At 36.9% G+C, this 22782-nt stretch overlaps 1 protein-coding gene across 1 annotated transcript in view; it reads left to right on the forward strand.

Moving 5' to 3' along the window:
- LOC113230309 (lachesin-like) overlaps positions 1-22782 on the forward strand; it is a 166435-nt gene that overhangs the window by 138521 nt on the left and 5132 nt on the right. Inside the window, exons 5-6 of the mRNA XM_026464184.1 lie at positions 14426-14618; positions 21895-22023. Coding sequence (XP_026319969.1) covers positions 14426-14618; positions 21895-22023 — 322 coding nt within the window. The remainder of the gene's footprint in view (positions 1-14425; positions 14619-21894; positions 22024-22782) is intronic.

Genomic DNA, 22782 nt, shown 5'->3' on the forward strand with positions numbered 1-22782 from the left:
GTGTGTGTGTGTGTGTGTGTGTTTTAGCGACGCAACATTGATGTCCTAACGAAAACAGAAAGTAATGCAGATATCAAAAATAAATCTTAGCGGAAACAGGAAGGGAAGCCGATGCGGAAGTGTAAATGTAAATACTATAAAGATCTCAACGATATTAACAGTTATAGAGTAGTTCCAAACAGGATTAGATCATGGTTTCATAATTGCACTTAACACATCACAAAAGCCTCATTCGTGGCGAGGGTTGTAAACTTCCAAATAAGTTTTGTTATAAAACTTACGGAAGCAGAAATGCAAACAGATGTCAAAAAGCGTGGTGAACTTCCTCACTTACAGAAGCAGAAGCAGTCCGTGTGCGTGTCTGTGTGTTTTTATGTGTGTAATAATCATTTTACTGTATTGTGTTCAACATTATTTCATTTTCCTCACATGATTGTGTGACTGCTTTTTCACATTAATTGCGTCTTTTAGAATGAATGTCTGTAGCTCGATTTCCTTAGTTGTATAAGAACGGACCCAAAAGTAATTGATGTCGTTTTGCGAACGACGTGAGCCTATTGGATTTTTGCGTCATCTGTATTACAATAATAATAACTTATTTGGGGAGTAAACAATTTATTTCCTCTGATATGAAGAGCATATATTAAGATTGTAAACAATTTGACTGGAGTTTCTAGTTATTAGGTTCTATAGTAGAGTGACCAAAAAGCTCACACTGTTTACACAGGTTTAAGACTCTACGTAAATACGCTCTGCCAATTCGAGGGTCCCGTAGTGGTTGATTAATATTCTGAATACCACATTAAAGCAGTAAAAAGCAAATTGTAATATCTCATCACACAATTACGACCAAGACGAAAGCAAGGAACCTTTTAGGCAGGCAGCCGTGTTGCGTCTGCGACTACAACGTCAATTACCTGAAAAATAAGCCGAACGCCTGAAGTCAGGTACTCACGCTAACTAAATACAATCTATACGAGTTTAGCGTACATTCCATTATAACCAACTATAAATATGATCGTAAAAATATTGTAATATTAATTTTTCATCAAGTGGTTGGCCTACAACACTGAACCTTAGACGGATGTTATAGAAAATGGAAACCATGACCGGCAAACATAAATTTGTCATGATACTGCGTGAACTTTTACATAACCGTCGTTTTCGGGTTCATCTCCTCCAAAACAAGAGTCGTTGGAGACCGCAAAAAACTGGTCTTCCCCAAGGTAGCATTTTCGCTCCGTTGTTATTTAATATACCAATGACCAACCATCCAGCTCAAATACGTCCCGCTTCTCATACGAGGGTGACCTCGCTTCAACAACCCAATCGAAAAATTTCGCGGAATTACTACTTTATAGAAAACTCGCTTAGGCCTAAACCATTTAAAACTGAGTCATGCGTTGTCCATTCTCACAACCGTCAGGCGGATCGAAAACTTAATGTTATGTGGCAAGGTGTTTCTGTAGCTCACAGTGACGTTCCGAGATATCTTTGCGTGTACCGCTCGCAAATCGCTCCAGGAAAATCTGGGAACGTCGATCGCATAATATTTTACTGCAGCTTCTCACCACCACCAAGTGGGAAACTTCGCTGCAGGTCAAGCATATTAATCGGGCTGACACTTTCCTTTTCTGTGGACGGATACGCATGGGCATGCACATTCGTCCTAAACAGGGCTGTTTAGAGCCGTTTTACTCGTGCAAAGTTAATGGATACAACCTTAAAAGAAACCTGCCGGATCATAACTCTTCTAATAATAAATAAATAAATAATAAATAAATCTTAAGCCGAGGCCGGTTAGTTTGCTGTGTTTGCGGATCGGCGTAGCTCCGCCAGACATGCGCAGATCTTGCAAAAGATCCACAATGACTATCAACACTCGACACGCTATGTTTAATCACGTCGATGCAACAGAGACTGAGAAGTTGGAAAAGTTTCCAAAGTCTTCCTCCTGGACATGGGTTGCAATAACCAATCTGGAAGTTTTTAAATAGTCACAATCAGGTTGGCTGGACTATGGACAATTTGTTGACGTGGGAATTTTTGAATGGTACGTATTTGTGCTATGCTATTTAAACGATGGCCCACCTCATATCGTGTCCTGCATGATCTAACACATGCACGTTTGAGGATTTCATGGCCGCTTGTAATGACTCAGTCGATGTAGCTGAGTTCTGGATCACAATAGTATAATGTATGCTATTGGTATGATAAAAACAAGGAGAAGACTATACCTATGTTAATATGCACTCAAAACGTACTCTGTTGCATTGTTCTAAAATCTGGACTAAACTCCATTGTCACTTTTCGTAAGATTAATAGAGTTTAATAAGTAGCAGTATGTCGTTAATTGCAAGACTTGCAACAAGTCCGAGACCAAGAACAAGAGTGAGTGTGTTATTCCAGAATAGGTGCACTGAAGTGTGACATCAATAACGCGACCATACGTCTCATTTTGAGTGGGACATTTCCGCTTTTAAGCTTTATGTCCCGCTATCCCCAAAATACTTAAAAATATCCCACTTTGACTAAACAAGACACACGCGACAATATATTTAAAAGAAAAGCGCGAAAGCGTAGCAGCAAGTAGGCCATGTCGCCCGCGCCTTTTACATAGTTGTGTTTTTGGCGGGAATGAATCGGTGGTACGTATTTAAAAACTAAATCTGACAAAATAAAATGAATCTGCTCGTCTGTAAAATATTATTTTATTTTTTTCCGTTCTCTAAGGTATAATATATAAAGCCAGCCCACCAGACTACACAAGATTGCTTCTTATTTTAACTTTTGATCATTAAATATTACAAATTCTTTTTTATTTTTTTAATAATTGTTCATTTTGTAACTACACAAACATATGTTTTCTTTTTAAAACAATAATACATTTGCACGTGTTCCACCTTGAATTAAAAAATGGTCACGTGAGACTTCAAGTATCGATTGTGATCGAAACTGATCATCTAATAGATCATCATAGATCATCTACCCGATATATAGGATTTTATAATACTCTATGTGAATAACGAGCTTTGCCGAATGAAACTGAAAAATGCTAAAGTGACGTATTATGCTTATTTCAGTGAATTCAGATCATTAAAACGCTCCCCTGTGAACTTGGCAATTTCGACATGTGATACTTTACGTAGGACGGATCGGTATGATTGTGGTGAATTGCCGGCCTATAATCAAAAATCAAATCAGGTAAAAAGTGAATGACTGCTTTAGTGTTTTATATGTAACAAAACACCCAAAAATGCCATTTTTTTTTTGTATTGGTTATATTATAGTATTAGTTATAGAGAAGCAATTGACCACAACCTTACTTGATGTCAAAGGTGTTTGTAATAATAATGATAAGCAATTACGCGATACAATCGCAATACCATAATACACAGGTAATACAACGGCATCATTAACATTTTGTTAATGTAAGAGCTAAGTAATAAATTTACCTTTATAACCTAATTGGACGTAGTTAAACAAAAAGGATCCAATCCACAAAATTATCAAAAAATGAGTTATTTGTATAGGGTCAAGATCATGTCAAGCTTGACACTTAAGGCTTAAATCCAACTCTATGCCGCTTACGATAAGAACGGTCCAAAGTACAAAGGGTCAAGCTTGATGTGCTCTTGACTGTACTAAATGGTTCCTAAAGTGTAACCTCTTAGATCAGCCAAAAAAATACAACATATAAACATAAATAAATATGTCTGGAGTTACATGACATTATAAGTTTTGGAAATAAATCAAGAGTGAGTAACACTTTTAAACTTCAAACTGCCATATCTGTGATTTAAAGAAATTACAATATTCTTATTCTATCAACGTTTAACAACATAATGTGTAATCATTTTATAAAATAAATTGTTGACGTAAATGTGTTTGTAATCCTTAAAAAGCTCAAGCTTTATTTGTTGTGGATAAACGCCGAGTTTAATGGCTACTCTAAAACAACCATTCTAAGATGACCTTTGACAGTAAATCGAGTCTATTTATTGCCTAAACCGTTTAATGACGGCAAACAACCATCTTCAGCATGTCATTTAGGGAATAATGGAGGCTGTGTGGCAATGTAATAACGATGTGCCAAAAGGTTACAATAATTACCTGATCTCATAATTTAAAAAAAAACCTGTGTACTATACACGAGGACTGCAAAGTATTCTTACCGTGCTTGTTAGTGCTATTACGATTGAGAGACTTGATGATATTGAGAGACAGGGCTCAGCAGACACTGAATGAAGCCATCCTTATTACCGGCACCACCGCAAAGTTACGTGTGTATAGTATGCGGTGGTGACGGTAATAAGGTCATCTGTGTAGACGATACAGATACATAAACAATAAACGTAAAAGAATTTAATTAAAAATCCTTGTGTAACTGTCAAACATAAGAATGTTCTATCGGAAACTATAAAAACAAGTCACAAAATTGTCCTTCCAAATTCGGATATTAGCTGTCAGAGGTCAATGGCTATAGTTAAAAGCGCTAGCCCGGGCGGACACAAAAGGGGAAAATATACAAATGTCAACTGCCATGTGTGTCTCTACGACCGCGACATCACTCGTATCTCGCAGGCTTTCTAGGATACGTCGTCGTATTTAACTTTAGAGAAAAGAACTCATTTTGTATTATTTTGTACATTTTGATATACATTTTTTCATTGCTTACGTTTTACTACAATCTTTCTTTAGAATGTGGTCGAGAATGGAACACATGTTGCCCTAGAAAATGTTTATTCACCCCGCCTTAAATAAGGCCGCATCTGTAAAATTACAACATTTAAGGTGGCTTAAAGATTCTAGAAACAAAATTTGTCGATAACTATTTTATGATTTAATGGGAAAGATAAAAAAGTCTAACATACATAATTTGTTTCATGTAGTTGGTATTATTTTTGTGATTTTTAAGTAATTTTATATTTTATATATGATTTGTCGTAGAACAGATCAGAGGGCGAAGAATTCCACTCCTATATTTTCGCATCAGGAAAGAGGAAGCAAATGGCTTCGTGTGAGTAACAACCCCAACAGGTGTGTCAACAACAGAAGGGTAAGATCCTACCCACGTCTAGTTACCCGAAAATGGAAAGGGGATGACGGAATCTGCTCGTGCTACTCGAATTACGAATGTAGCGTAATTCGCATGTTTACATGACACGCATTTAAGATAAATATCTTGAATAACATGTCTGTATATTCATTGTTAATACCATTCTATTTTTATAGCGAAAATTTGACTTAAAATCTTTACACAGTGAATATCCGAAAACCATGAAAAATAATAAGTCTGTTCTTTCACGGTGTATTTATGTAAGTGATGTCGTGGTTTTTGATTATATTGTATATTATAATATTTGATAATCACGAAATACTAAACGAAATTTCACACTATCCATTTCGTTACCATAACCATTTAATGACGCATATTAAAACAAGACAAAATATAATATCATAGATTAATAATCAACAAAGTGTTCTGACTACACAGTAACAGAGTATGTATAATATGAGTAAAGCAGTTAAGTACTATGGCTACCACATACAATTAAGAAATATGAAGGAAGACTAGGGCAGCATGGGCAAAGCAAAGATCTTTGCCTTTCCGCAATGAAAAGTACCTAACATAACATAACATCAATAATATCGAGTTCTTAGGTTTTCGCGAGATCGACTTGGGGATTCCAAGTATTGCTATACTTTGGTGCACTGAGTTTCAATCTAAATAATCAATAAAATAAGTAATCTTTTTATGCGGGCGGCAGGCCTTGTTTCAGCCTATAAAAGAGATAAAGCAGAGCGATGGCTGTTCAAGATTCCATACGAACTTATAATTCCTGCGTTAAGAATTTTATTGTTTCAGTATGTCGTCTGTTATTATCGCAAAATTCCCACCAGAGCTTTAGCGACACATTATATTGTCTAAGTGTATTTTAAGAAAGAGTAGCTAAGGGTAAAGTCATCGCCTCTTGTGGGACTCCACGGGAGGCGAAGGGCGCGCTGATAACGACAGAAAGGGTGAGGCTGGTGTGCAGTCGATGAGGCCGCCTGCAATAAGATTTAATAATGATTCGCTTGATTTAAAATATATCACGTCGGAAACCAGCAGGCTTTGCAGCATGAGGAACCGTGCCTGGGAAGGCCAATATGGAAAACCAAGAGTCCCACTTGCTTGGTCATCAATAATTTTGCGTATGCATTTCAATAATAAAAAGAAGGGTGGGAATGCGTAGAAAAAAAATGAGAATTCCAATTAAGTGCGGCAAATGCATCTGGTTCCTGAAACCGAGAGACAAAAATAGCAGATTTGGCATTGGTGTGGGATGCAAAACGATCCAGCTCGGGTTATCCGAAACGTCTGACAATGGAAGGCGCGAGAGGACAACCGAGTGGGAACTCGGTGTCGGGATTAGTCTTCCTAGATTCTATATCGGCGCGATTATCTTTTGTACTTACATAATGTGCACATATGCATGCAAAATTATTTTGCGCTTTTCGCACCATTGCCAAATTTGTTTACTTAAATCGTTAAGGTGGGAGTATTGGATCCCACCGTTGCGATTTATGCAACTGATCGCCGTAGTATTGCGTACTCGCAACAATATGACACAATCAGATTATACTAATATAATATAAGAATACTGCAATTCTTAGAAATTGATATGGAGCTTCTTCTCAACAGCCTTCCGTTGGCCTCCTGTGCTACTCGCGCCACATACGGAATGCCAACCGGTGCGCAGTGCATCTGTATAATTTCTAATTTAAAACTTGAGGTTCTCATTGACGATGAAGTAAAGTAAATATTGTCTGTCCACCAACTCAAATCACTTAGAATTATATCTGGAAGATAAATTGTTGTTCCATAGTTACCGTCATGTTTTTGAAGACTTTGAAATTTCTGTATTTCCAGTGATTTTGTATATAACCAAACGTATTAAGTGGCTAGGCAAGCTGAGATGAGGACACCAATCAATTGAGCGTACTCCCGTGTGGTACATCGGGGTAACCTCATTATTTTTTAAAGTAAATGGTAAATTTTTTGCCGTTTTGCTAAAGGTAAACTTATACTTAAATTTCATGAATCAAAATTGAATCTTAGAAATTTACAAACTTGACATGCCATAATTAACGATGAAGCCTAGACATTGCAATAAGTTAATGGTTGCATTAACAGTATTGATCATCGCCGCAGCTGCTATACAACAAATATCATCTAAATATACCACGGACTTCAAACCTTGTTGTCTCAAATGTGTTACAACTTCTTTCATGATTTTGGTAAACACTTTCGATGCTGTGGACAAGCCGTATACCAGAGCAGTAAATTCATAGGTTTCAATTTCATTCGAACCACAAGGTAAATACTGAAATCTGTAGTACTTTCGATATTCGATAGTCTTTTTTATTTTAAAATGAGTTTTTGTTACACATTTGTTAAAAGGCGTTATGTTCAATATGACCGTTGCGTTTTGGGGCTAAGAAAGTACTAAAAATGTATTAATGTTTTCTAGGACAGTACTTTTTATTGTCGTCTGACGATAAACTAAAGCCGGGTATTACAGACTGGTGTTGGTACCTGTTTACATAATGGTATTGCTGGCGAAGCTGCATATTGGTTTTGCAGGTGGCTGTCGCCTAAAACCATTAACGATCGTCTTTAGAATTATATTAGATAGGTAATTGAATTTTAAGTACGACGTGTTTCGTTAACACTTATTAATTACACGTATGTGGGATTTAAATTGAAATAACTCGCAGTTGATTTCTTATCGCAGTTAATTCGTGGGTAACCCCAACTTAATTTTATTTTAACTATACTTTTCTTAGAATAATATAATTATTAAAATCGGCTCGTAGTCGATTTCATTGTCGCGGTTAACTCACAGTTAATCCCGACATAATTTTATTTTTAAATAAATCTTTACTTCTTATCTAATATTACCACGAAGGAACTAATATTAACTAATATTATTCAAATTAAAATCGACTCGCAGTCGATTTCATTATGGTGGTTAACTCGCAGTTAACCCCGACGTAATATTATTTATAAAGTTCTTTGCTTATTAGCATGTAAGAACTAATATTGTTCAAATTAAAATCGACTCGCATTCGATTTCACTATCGTAGTTAACTCTCGGTTAACCCCGAGCAGTTTTATTATAAATCATGTAAAATGCACATATTAGAAAATCTGTTCGCATTTTCATTCACCCATGTTCGTTTTGGTTATCGGGAATAACTTGCAGTTAACCCGATGTTTTATTAAATGCAGGTTAGATTCACATTTGCGATGTATGAAAGCGAACATTTATTATCATTGCGGAAGTAGCAAGTAGTGATGTGTGATAAAAATGTTTTTTTTTTATTTAATTATTCATGAGCGTAAGAAAAAATCTTACCTTGATCAATGTCCAACTTGTCCGATGATATTATGATCCTATAACGCCGACGACGTTTGGCACTTTTATAACACACGTTTGGTACTTTTATAATATTTGACTTTTTCTAAGTTTGTTTGCGTTGACATTTTATCGGAGCTGTGGAGGTGTGCTTATTGCCATACACGAAAAAGGAATGAGGATAAAAAATGGCGGTTGATGCCTGGTAGGGAGTGTCAACGTTAAAACATTTTTTTTTCTATAAATATCGTGCAGTGTTGCCTAGCAAGTTAAGGAAACTACCTGGTTAAATATTATATCAAGAATGAAGCGACGAAATATTTTATCAGTGATGTATCACTGATGAGTTACCAGGTACGTATGGCTCTCTCTATTTCTGGTTATATATTCGATGGTTCTTGTCTATAGATTGAAATCCTTGCATGTGGGTTAATTTCTACCAAGGGTACGACTTATGGCTCAAACTAATTTGAATCAAATGTAAATTCCGCATAACGCTACAACAGTTATCACACACTAATAGACGTAGAAATCTGCAGATATTATTTTTATTGGGTTTGCCATTATCATCACTTTAAGCGAGTTGACGTAAGCAGTAAGCCCGTTATCTGCCAAAACGGAGTGGAGAAAGGCAGTTTCAGCAACCAATAGTATTTCATTATTATGACATCTCCATGCCGTTTAGTCGAAATCACGAAATGCTATTGGCTCAGGCTCAGCATTCAATGCTCCGTTTTGCTCGATAATGGATCTTAAGCTGCTATTAAATAGATGATGCTTCCCATATTCAAGATTTACCCTTAAGTCCATAATTGATTAATCGAATTTTGTTGTAATAAATAGTAGAGAAAATTGTGCTCTCGATATTAATGTACTATTACATTAATATCGAAAAAATCACCTATGTGATTTTTTTTAATGGCTAAGAACTTAATTATTCCTCTTCCCAACAAAGTATATTTTTGCAGAGAAAGTTATTGGGTTACCAAGAGAAAATGCCTAGTACCGCTACACCCAAACTCCTTCATGTAGCTTACAAACTAGGCCATTATAATTGTGTAACTTTATTCCGCACCGTTCAAGTACAATTGAGTGAGAAGGGTATATACATTGCTGCATATTTGAATCCATGCAGTTATGGATTCCTTTATTTAACGTCTGCAGTCGAGACCATGTTGAGACACGCTGTTATAACCACGTATCCTTATTCTGTTCGGGTGTAGACAGGGTTTACATAAATGTTTTTGAACAAACTCGTGACACTTTCACGTCTCACATATTCGTCACCTTTTTAAGTAGCCTATGTTCTCCTCCAAGATCCCGTCTGTCTCTATACCAAAATTTATTAAATTTGATTCAGCGGTTTAAACGTGACAGACCACTACACCTTAGAGCGGTTACACACAGCGACTTGGCAGGAATGCAAACGCGATGCAGTAACAATGCACTACCTAATCGTCTACCTTTGTACACGCGCGCGATTTTCAACAGCGATGCAAACGTGATGCAAGCGCGCGACAGCATCGATGCAAACGCGCGATTGCATCGCTACACTTGGGATTTATAGGCGTTTATATCGATGCAGTCGCGCGTTTGTATCGATGCAGTCGCGTGTTTGTATCAATGCAGTCGCGCGTTTGCATAGATGTAATCGCCTATAAATCGTAAGTGTCGCGATACAATCACGCGTTTGCATCACTGCTAAAAGTCGTTGTGTGTAACCACTCTTATATATAACGTATTTTGTTCTTCAAGTTCAATCGACTTTGCTTGCCGTCCAATGCTACTGCTATATGTGTTTAATCTGCCCCACAAATTAAAGTACAATCGAGTGAGAAGGGAATGCACTGCTGCATATTATGAACGCCTTCCTTCGTCTAGCAACCACAGCTGAGTCCCGCTATTATAACGATGAAATAAAAAATTCACGAGATAAAATACAAGCTTATACACTGGTGCATTGTCTATAATTTAGCTGGGTAATATATTAAACGTTTCAGTAGCACTTTTATGTAAAAGTTGACAGCATTATAGGCTTTTGGAGACTAAGTTCGAAACAAAAATTATTATTGCTTTTTTTATGATACGAAGTGACCGTATGAACAAGTCATGCACCTTGTACCGGGGTCGATTCCCTAGTTTTATTTTCCCTGTGAGGGTAGAAAATCAAACAAAGAATTACGGTAATTTAAAATAATTATAAAAAAAAAATCACGAATTAAAATTTCAATTAAAAAAACGGTATATATATTTATCATAGGTCGTGGTATCGTGTCTTAAGACTTTAGGTTTTCCGCTTCCGAGTATGGTACTCCCCTGGATATTTGCCAGCGCAGAAGTAGGGCCACTGGATGAGCAGCAATTGGTAGGTAGGTGATTCAATCCGAAAATGACTCAATCAGGTGGTAATAGTCCTTTTGCCTCCGTTATGAAAGCCCACAGACGGCAAAAGAGAATTAGAGAAGAGCACCTACGTAGTAGCAATTGTCGGTGGCGCGACCAGAATGGAGTTGCAGTTTAAATTGTGGAAAAATAGATAAAATAAAGAATTTAGGTAGTAAGGCTGAAGGCCGAGACGTTTGCTTATTGTTAGAAAAGAATAAATACTAAACAAGCCAAGGAAAACAAACTCTGGTGAAAAAATACAATTAAATTTGTTCGTTGATGATGAATCTTCAAAATTTCTCAAACCGTATGGTCCTATGGTTTGAAATTTACATTGTACATATGTATATAATCGTAGGAAGAGCTGCAATAACGACATAGTACAATTTGGTACAATACAAAACATGAAAATTAGCAAATAAAAGCATTACAAGTGTTTTGTGTGTCATTCAACTTACCCTAAAGCGGGAACTTTCGCTTTCGCTTTTTCGCGTTTGGAAGAATTAATCTTCGGTTTATAATACAATTTGGAGAAATTCAAATCACGTAACGGAATGTTTATATCGGGATCTCGGCCAAGCGAGTGTGGACTGGCTCTGAGAACGTTGAAGCGCTGTCTGCCAGGCGAGCGCCGGCGCCGGTATCGGTTTACCGCGCCCCCCTCTCTGAGTCTCTCATCATTCAAAACTGCAACGTTGGTTGCCATAGGTTAATTAACCAACATTGTCTATGGTGGTTTTAATGTTTTGTAATCAATTATTATTTAAAAATATGATATATTTGTTAAAGATAATATTTGTGTTCAATTTTTAATACTTTTAAATTAAAAAAACTATTTATAAAAAAATGATTTGACAACGTTGTAACGTTCCGTTACAACCTGGTGGTAAGTGACACGCCTATCCATAGCAGTTACAGTGACACTCAGAGGTTTAAATCGCAATGATTTGAGGGGCACCGCCACTGCGCCCGTCACCCTGAGCCTTAAGTCCCATGTGCCTGCAATTTCACCAGCACCCTGCCCTTCAAACTTGAAACTACATAATGCTCACATTACTGCTTGTCGGCAGATATAAGTAAGGTGGCAGTAGTTAATTTTAGTACGTTTTATTTTGTAAAATATGCGTGTACTTGTTAAGTTCAGACGAGATCGACAATGACTGTAGCTTACTTAATAGATATTTATTTATCCTATCTATTCTGTAGCTGTAGAACTCCTTATGAAAGACTTAGTCCAGGGAAGTACCACAACCTTGCCTATTTCTGCCACCAAGCAGTAATGTGAGAACTACTGCGTTCCGGTTCCGGTAAGGGTGCTGGTGAAATTACAGGCACATGAGACTTTTTAACTTATGTCTCAGGATGACGGTGCGGTAGCGGTGCCCTTCAGATCTATGTGTTTTGAAGCTCTGAGTGGTTATGAATAGGCGAGTCGCTTGATATCTGGCGCTTGAGTTGTTCGTTCTGTCACTTGCTATCCAAAAAAAATACGGTTAAAATTATATTTACCTAATTTTATCATTAAAAAAATAGTCAGGTTAATTCGTGTATTCGTTCATAAGATACGATAAGAAAAATTTATTTTTTCATTATAACTTAATCTAATACAAAGAAAACAAATGTAAGGGAAGCTATGATGACATTAAAATATACAGTAAATAATCTCAGCACAGAGTACTAAAAAAAAACGACCTCAAAAATACGTGGAATCACATATAATTACCAAGTTTTATTGAAATCGGTTAACGGAAAATGCGCAAACCCGAATTCATTCCCTAGTTCGCCACTATACGGGACTTAACACAGGAGATAATAAAAATCACTACTCAAAGTATATTGAGAGAAAAACGCCTTGAATTGGAGAATAGCAAAATCAACCACTAAAATAATTGTTCCTTGTAATAAAATTTAGGCGCTATTTATAAAAATGAATCTTCATGCGTGAACAGCCACCCTTAGAGGTTGAATGATTTTTTTCAAAATTAAATGGGACCATTATGGAGGTACCGTCTTCCAACAAAAAAGAATCATGAAAATCGGTTCGCAAATACCGGCGTTATCGCGTAACATAGATACAAAAAAAAATTGAGAACCTCCTCCTTTTTTTGAAGTCGGTTAAAAAAAGAATCTTAATTATATTTATTTACGCCTTTATAGGCGTATTCACAAAATCATTGTCTTTGTTTTCCAAGCATGTAGTTCTCTACTTGAGCATTTAGTCAAGTAAAGACATAAATAAGATCCAATTTACTCTGAAATTCGTACCTTATTAAATATGATAAGTATGTCACAAGATTGGAGTGGAACATGAGTACCAGAGCAATCGTTTACACTGTCATGCATCGATATGTAGCAATATCGATACAGAAATATCGGAAAACAGATGAAATGATCTCCAGCGAACAAATAACAATGTTATATCTGCAAAGCTAGCCATGCAAATCGCCTCCGTTTCGCGCTGTGTTTATTATTCATCCTCATTTCAATACCACTCACACAGAGCCTGATTTACTACATAGAATAAAAAAAAACTCAATCCAGGCGCAATGTCTAGGAGGATGCAATGATTTGTTTTTTTATTTTTATTATACCAAGTGACGGGGCGATCAAATCGTGCGCCTGGTGGTAAGCAATACGTATGTCCATAACAGTTGCAGTGCCGTTCAGGGCTCTAAATCGCAAAGATCTGAGTGGAAAAGCCACTACGCCTGTCACCCTGAAAAATTAGCTGGAAAGTCCCATGTGCCTGTAATTTCAATAAGTTACAGGCACCCATCGGACTTTGTTTCGTGCTAGAGCACGAAACACCATATAAACCATTATAGCGAGTGTAGACACTCGCTATAATGGTTTTCATAGTGGCATATTTGGATATTGAACATAATTTTTTAATAATTTTGTTATTTTATTTAATTTTGATATTCTTTGGTGAAACTGTTATAGACTAGGGCAACGATTCTATCAACACTGCACTAGGTTCCAACACTTTTGGATTCCACTTTCCATTTTACATCAGGTGGAGTAAAGTCATTTATCTGCTAGTCATAAAAAAAGAAGGAACGTAAACTTTATTTAGTCTAGATATGGCCAAGCATAAGCTAAAGTAAAAAGGTTATATTGTTTTCGGAAATCAGTTTATGTAATCAGTATCAGACGAATTTGCTAGCAAGGAACGTTTTCTCACTATTCCTTGTCGATAATATTAATTGTAATGTTCAGTTTATTGAATATCGATGTTCGACGATCGATAACGATGTTTTTACGCTAGTAAAATGCCATGGTAATGGCACCTATTCATTATTTTTGTGAAATTACTTCACTAGCTTGTTATAATTACACAAAAATCGAATAGTAAAAAAAAATCCTTGGATCTGGCTGGATTCGAACCAGTGTCTTCAGCAGGAATCTTTATTAGTATCTTTGTATTAAAAGTAATACAATTAATTATCAATAAATTGTCCATAACATTGATAATAATCATTCTTATTCCATATCAAAATAGAACCTTATTTCATTGACCTGCCAATGACATAACATTTTTGATCTACGACTTTCATGGCCTAGTTCATATAAATTCATAATATAGTTATATCGCTTATAGAGGTCTTCTAATTACATAAATAATATTGTTCTAGATGGGCTTCCTAGAGGTGGTGATACCACCAGATTTCGTACCTGAGGAGACGTCAGGAGACACCATGGTGCCTGAAGGAGGTACAGCAAGAGTCTCTTGCAAGGCAAGAGGCATCCCTCCTCCACGTGTAACGTGGAAGAGAGAAGATGGACAGGACATTGTGGTGAGGGACCACGCGGGAGCGAAAACAAAAGGTATTATTCCCCTAACAATAAATAACAGCAAAAATTAGACGTTAACCTTGTCAAAAGATGTTCTCAAACCATTTAAATGTATAATAATATACATTTACCAATAACAATCAAAATATCATAATATAATAACAAAATTTTTACCTAAATACACTCTTGGTCATATTAAAAGGAACTCTTCAAAAGTTTGAATTATGATAACAATGTTCATTATAAGTCTCTGGCCACATATACCAAAACGTTTATTTTGAAAAAAGAATGACTTCACTCGTCTTTTTATTTCGATGAGGGCCCCTACCACGAATTTACTGTAACAGTCGCTAGCAACCGCGAAAATTACTTCACAATTTTGTATGACAGATTATACAGCTCCCCTTGCGGTCCCAAGAAGTAACAACATCTAGTATTATACAAACATTTTACGCGATCGCTAGTGATAACTGTCAATGTAATCTCATGGTAGAGGCAGTGGTGTATGTGACCAGTGGTTCATATAAACGTTGTTATTTAGTAGCAGTAGAGTTCCTTGTTGTTGTTCGTCCAGGGAAGTGCTGCCACCTTACCTATTTCGGCCGTCAAGTAGTAATATGAGCATTACTGCATTTTGAAGAGTAACGATGCTGGTGAAATTAGGGGCACATGAGACTTTTTAACTTATGTCTCAGGGTGACGAGCGCAGTGCCATTGCCCCTCAGATCTTTGTGATTTAAAACTCTGAGTGGCACTGTAACTGTTATGAACAGTCGTGTCGCTTACCACAAAGCGCACGATTAGTTCGTCTCTCACTTAGTATTGTAATAAAAAATATCACAATTCAATATTTTCGAGTATTCCTGTAAATATGTCCGTAAGTATATATTCTCTAGGCTACCACATTCATGTTGTCAATGAAAATATTTTAATGTGTCCACTATTTCCTTATACCATAGTGATTGTCAGCAGGTTAAGTACCTTTGTAAGTTTAAGAAAACACCGCATTTGTTTCTTTCAAAGTTGCGGTAAAAGTCTGTAGTTTGGATTCCCCAATGAATGCTAGTTTTCCCTATGTCTGACCAAGTTGACATTTCGTTCACTGTGATCTGTAAACCGCTCGTCAAGTTTTCCTTTGTTAACAGTACAAAAGAACTAATACTGTTGTTGACCATCTGATCAATATGATTCGCTTTGTTCCTACTTCATTTAAAACTTTTACATGGTTATTTGTACCGTACTGACAACCTCGCAGTAATATATTAATAACATCATAAAGAACTTTCTTTCTTTTTACAAAACATTTTAAAGGTAGTGTTTAGTTTTGGCACAAAATGTGTACCGAGGTACAACTCGTGTCAAAAATAAAATTGTATAGAAGAAAAGCCATTAATTGAAATATTTTTAACTTTAATAGAAATTACTGATAAACTGTAGTCACTTAGCAAATAAGTTCGATCGAGAGAATGTCCTTAAATAACAGCCAAAGTCAGTGATGAAATATCCAAAACAGAAATAGTACCTAATATTCAAGAAATGCGTATTAAACCATCAAACAAATCACAGAACACAAGCGGAATAAAAAATCTCTATGACATTGACGTGTCGACCGGGTCGTGAAGTGTCATCTATCATCTATTATTATTATTATTATTAAAAGAATTAGTGTATATTTTTTACAGACCTGCAAAAGACGATTAGACCTATTTTTTAAATAAGCCCCACGGCGGCCGTTTATTGGTAGTCACAGTAGAATGTTCTACTGATATAACTAATAAGAATTGTTTGTATTGGTGGTCATACTTAGTCAGCATTAACACCCTGTAGGCAAAATTAAATTTATAAATCGTAAAGGTGAAACGATATTGCTGTTCAGTGGCTGACAATTTTTGACGTACTTGTACATGAGCAGGTTCGTCAAATTGTAAAATTTATAATTCTTATCGTCTTCTTTATTCATACAGGAAAGATGTTTGGGCATCTGAGACGACATGACAGTTTTCTTAAAATCATTAGGTAGGAGAAGACCTGGTACATGATATTGAAAAATTTATTTTAAAGAAGACAAAACTTTCTGGTTGTAAGATACCTTATCAACAATGATTTTCAGTAATAAACAGCACGTAACCCGAAGAATATTAATGAATCTAAGACCTCCTGCGAGTAATTGCGGTGTAAAATCTCGATTAGTGTAGTCATTATTATCCCTTTTATTACTGGCTTAAGTATTAGACCATTAGAGAGTGTTGTTTCACAAATTGCCGGTGTACAATGGCAATCCGAGCTCCACAAACAACCAAATAGCGACCGATAAAATCAACAATCGGCCACGCAAAGTTATTCTATTCGAGTGTAGACAGGGTGTAAAAAAATAGGAGAAGGATACATTTGGTCGACAGAATAATTTTTACTCTTTAAAAAGGCTTTTATACTACCTCAAATAGCTTTGGTCGATTCCCCATAACAATGAAAGTTAACACTTTAATTTTAATTTTAATTTTAATCAATCACTTTGAAAAAATATTATAGTAAAATTGAGGATATATCACTGATTCTAGTAATCAGTGATATATATGGTGTGGAAACACGATTCGCAAACATTTTCACGATCGAAAAAAAAAACAAACTTACGTCGAAATTTTACCAGACAACCGCTGTATTCAATAATACTTTACATGGGTATACCAATGGTTTTTTTTATATCAACTAAACTAAATAGACACGTATACTATATATACATAACATACATTTTTCAAATGGATTTCGTTTCGTTTGTAAAAAAATTAATTCTGAAATAATGCCGATGTCCCTGCCGCTCGACACAAGCAAAATGAACCGTATTAGTACGGGAAAAATTTGAATTTGAAGTGAGGTAGTATATAGATTCTTGAACGACGGACACGAAGTCACAAAACTATATATAATTGAAGTATAAGCGTATATAATAAGATTTCGGTTAATATTCAAACTTCGCCATTTATACGAAGCTTAAAACTACAGTGAAACAAAAACTTTAGGTATACAGCTTCTGCGTATTTAGATGACAAAAATTAATGGTAGTGACCCATTTAGATCTTGAATGTTGTCGCGATTATTTGAAATAAATATTATAAATAATGAATATACAATAAATGTCCATTAATCAAAGAGCTATCCCTAAAATGTCTAACTAATTCTTCTCTGAGAAGTCTGTTATACGAATGAGTAGTAGAGTTTATTTAATGAGACGATTTCAAATTTAATTTGCTTACCTATGAAATATTTAGTTTGAGTTTGAATAACACATATTTTAAAACCCTGATCATGTTGAAGAATTTGGTGCTGCCCCACCACGTATAGAGAACGAATACTTTGTATTTTCAAGTTTAGAGTCGTTTTGCTTGCACCCAGCACAACAGCTGCCATTGTTGCCTAAAAGGCTATTCAGGTATTAAGTTTTTAGCTGCCGTATTTGCACAAGTGAAGACATGTCGGTCTATTTTTAAATGTAGTTCAACTGTCAGCCGTGCTGACTTGATTTTTCTGGCTGAATACTTTTTAGTCTTCTAAATTCGCAAGACTGCTTCAACGATAAAATTACTATTTTATTTTATTTTAAATTATTATTAGCTAACAAATTTCTGAGTAGAACAAATTCAGGTATTTCTTGTTTCCGTGTAGGTAATCTGTATATTTAATTTATCTCAGATATGTATACGTATATACATAGGTATATACGTCACACCTCCGATGCAAAAAATACAGAAAACAGGTTAAAATCGAGTTCTTTGGGATCCGAAAAAATGTAACAAATTTAAAAAATTTAAATCGCGAATTATTGCTTTCTTCAAATAAACTAACGTTTCGAGGCTTATGCAAGTCCCGTGATCACGACTGACTCAGCTGACAGTCAGCCGTGACCATGGGATCTGTAGAGGATCCGAGCGTCGGATTGTTTGAAAAAAAAAACAAAAATGCGCTATTTTTATGCGATAAAGTTGTTAAATAGAGTACCTAAGACCTCGAAATGTAAAGTATATTTGAAGACTACGTACGATTTCCAGTGTCTTTTTGTCCTTAACAGATTTGGTTATTGAGTTGTTACGGCCAAATTGAAGTCGTATTATACACAATCTGCTTAAAAATGTATTACTAACAATATCAATATACCTTAAATAACAAGAGAATTAAGTCATTATGCCAATTGGACGATGTTTCCATTCTCTTATAAAATGATAGTATGATAACTACTAAAAATGTTTGTATTATATCTGATTTACAATTATTAATGATACATTTGATAGGTGTGAAATGAGTGGACGATGATATGATGACTGATTGTGAACTAAAAATAACTTATAGCATAATGTCGCATAAACACAAACCAAGGGTTACCTATCAGTAGTACGAAATGACATTTTCCAGAAATAACATTTGGTCGAAATTTCATAACCTCGAAAGTAATTTTGAGAGGAAAATGTTTTTATTTCAAACCTTTTTTTACGGGGGGGAAATCTTTATAGATACCCCTTGAGCCCAGGGAGACTCAGGGGTTATGTGGGGACTTTCCCTTCAGACTGGAGGACCTACCCCACTAAACCCCCCCGGATTTAACTCTCACCGGTTGAGTCAGCACCGTGGGATCGGTGAACATTCACCACGATGCCGCTCGGCCGCCCTAGCTTGCGCCAGGGCTCCCGCGCCTACGGAGGAGCGAGTCGGTTGTCCTCCGACCCGCCCCCCAGACGAGTTAGGCCGTGCAATGCAGGCTCCGAAGTCCCTGTCCAGAGCCCGCTGGTCTCAATAGGGGATCAGGCGAGCAGCGAACTGAGTGCGCCTTCTCTCCGTACGTCTGCGCCGAAGAGTGTGCGCGTACGCCGCGTCCTCGCGCACCCGCTCCGCGGCCTCCTTTTGCAACATAACCTCTGCGGAAAAGGAGGCCACCGCCTCCCAGGACTCCTCGCTATCGAGCTTGGCGGCAACCACGCCCGGCAACGAGAGGTCCTGCCCTACACCGTCACTGTCATGTACGCCCTGCACATTCGCTGGGCGACCACCCTCTGGGGCCTCTTCAGCAGCGACTTCGTCGCCGATGATGAGGTTTTTCTTTCAAACCTTTTTTTTTTGACTTAACCTAAGCTAACCGAACCTAATCGTGTCTTTGCGATAAACATTCAACATATCCTGAAAGAACAACTGTTTTATCATAATTCGATTTTCGGTGTAATGAAAATTCGAACAAACATTATTTCGAACAAAAAAAATTCGACTTTGTGATAGGTTACCCAAACCAAGTGATGGAATGAACAAGTCGTGTGTCTGGTGGTAAACGACAGTGCTGCTCAGAGCTTTGAATCGCAAATAATCGATGGACACTGTCACAGCATCGGTCATCATGAGACGTAAAGTTAACAAACCCCATGTGCCTGTAATTTCACCACCACGCTTATCCTTCATAACCGGAACGCAGTAAACCTCACATTACTGCTTAACGTCAGAAATAAGCAAGGTGGCATTACTTCCCTGGAGGGACTCTTTCACAAGCTACTGCAGCTATTGCTGCTGGTATTGCATCGTACACTAACGGTCCTAACATATAGTTTTTTTTTTGGCAAATAACTAGGTCAAAAGTTCGTAAATCTTTAGCAAAAATATTTCATTTGTCTTGGTTTATTTGAATGGCGAAAGCATGGCATTGTTTTTCGGAATAATATGTATAATAATACGAACGCCTATGTGACCGCGTTGCGGGCGCACAATGAACCAACGTCGGCTATTCTCGGGATGAGTTTCGCGTCCAGTATTGTTTAAACTTTGTTCTAATTAGTAGAGTTCTCTTGAATAGACTTCGCCAGGTCTTATTGTACGAACTCGTCGGTCATTTGAATTGTTAAAAAAAAATCTCACCGCCGTCGACGTGAGCTTAAAATTTATTATACATTATAGTTTACTAGCAGTAGACCTCCTTGTAAAAGAGTTCATTTAAGGAAGTAATGCCACTTTATCTATTTCTGCCACCAAGCAGTAATGTGATTACTGCGTTACGGTTTTGAAGGGTAAGAGTGCTGGTAGCGCCCAATTACACGACGAAGTTTTCGCGCGGCGACCGCTCAGTTACCACGCTTTCACGTACATTAATGGCAAATCTGAATTCTAAATTCTTTAAATTCCTCTGAATAATACAACCGCGCGGTCGCCGCGCGACCTCCGCGCGTTCTCTGGGTAGACCAAAGACAAGCCAGCTTCGCCCGTGCGCCCGGTACACTCATTTAAGTTAAAACGCAAAAGCTAAATAAATAGAGCGTACTTTGCCATGACCGTTAGATGCACGCAGTCGCTGCGCGGCTGCCACGCAATGTAATTCGTGTTGAATAATGCACGTAGAATTACAGGCACATGGGACTTGTCAACTTATGTCTCATTTATTTATTTTGTTTTATTTATTTATTTATATCAGGTAACAAAAAGACGCATGTATACATACCTTATAGACTAAAATACATAACAATATAAAAACAAAATACACCTATATTATATGATAGGCGTGTCGCTTACCACCAGGCGTACAACTTTTTCGTCCCCTCACTTAAAAATTGTGATATGGTATGGTATGGTATGGTATGAGGTATCATAAAATGTGTAATTATAATATATAAGTTTTAATCTGATTATATGTACATTATAATATAATTTACTCTTTGACGTTATAAGTTTTAAGTGATTGTTATTAGGAATTTTGTTAATGTTTGTTAAGGTTTGTTTCTCTACAGTACGAAACTGTCCAAAAGGTAGCAATTAATCCTGTTTGTCCGTCTATTTTGGGTTCGTCCTAAGAAAATAGATAATAATAGCAAATAGACTACGAATTCAGGAAACTATTTATGAAGTCTCTTTGATGGGATTTATTGTGAATGACCTGAAATATTGGTGGTATTAAATATTTATTTATTAATATAACATGTATATCTACACAGTTATGTATACTTTACAAAGTGTTCTAGGGACTTTATACGAGTCAATGTACTAACTTTTCTGTATTATCTCGGATTTGGGGGTACGTCGTTGTTTCCGATTTCCATAACACATGTACTTTATAGGAAATTAAACTATTTTTCCGGATTTAAATCGCGTATATGTATTTGTTTTTTTCAAACAAACCAACGTTCCGGGGCTTCTCCAGGTCTCATGGTCATGGGTGACTGTGTTGGTTTGTTTGTTTTGTTTATTCGAAAAATTTGTTTCATTTCCTATGTATAACAATTGCAAAAACCTAAGAACAAATTGCTTTAATTATATGTATACAATCTTTAAACGTATATCTTGTTCCCAGTGCTTACATATCAAGGCGAAGTGCTCAAGTTGACTAAGATATCTCGCTCGGAGATGGGCACGTACCTCTGCATTGCCGGCAACGGGGTTCCCCCCACCGTCAGCAAACGGATCCATATTAGCGTACACTGTGAGTACTGCAATTTACCGCCTTTTGCTGTGCACGGACCAGGTAGCTAAGATTGTTTAACACTCAAACTACTGAAATATACGTGTGACAACCGGTATACATCGTACATTGAAGTCATTAAACAAAACTAGTCTTGCGTTTTCGAATTTACACTAATATTTTTATAAAAAAAACTGCCAATGTGCGATATATTGTGTTGACCTCGGTGGCCCAACGACTTGCACCGTGGACTCTGGACAAGGAGGTACTGGGTTCGATTCCCGGCAGGACCTATTTGGGAAATGAGATTTTCTAAATTGATTCTGGTGTGGATGTTCTGGGTAATGACAGAATTCCGTTGCTCTGGTACTCATGGTACAGGAAATTCCCCAGTTTGAGACCAGGTAATTGGTGTAGTTTGGCACATTATTGTTATGTGTTAGCTCGCAAGTACAAAGGTAAGACTAAGGCGCCTTACCAAAGCCCGTGGTTCTATGGCTTGCGCCGCGCCAGCTCGCGCCAAAAAGAGGGCTGCCCGAGCGCGCCCGTGCTCACGCGTGGCGGGCTGTTCGGATCCGCCACGGCTCGGTAACTTCAAAGGCGAAAGCGCCTAAGCTCTCGACCAAGGGTTGTTGCGAATATCAGCCACCACATCCGCGGATCAGTTCAGTGGTTGAGTAACAATAGTATTGGAATAATTTACAAACATTCCAGAAACAGACTGTAAACTCGGCTGTAGTTTTTAAATGATAACTTTCATAAAATTCCCCAACGATTACA

This window comes from Hyposmocoma kahamanoa, unplaced genomic scaffold (genome assembly GCF_003589595.1).
Source record: "Hyposmocoma kahamanoa isolate Upper Pololo Valley unplaced genomic scaffold, ASM358959v1 63, whole genome shotgun sequence".
In the NCBI taxonomy this organism is placed as follows: Eukaryota; Metazoa; Arthropoda; class Insecta; order Lepidoptera; family Cosmopterigidae; genus Hyposmocoma; species Hyposmocoma kahamanoa.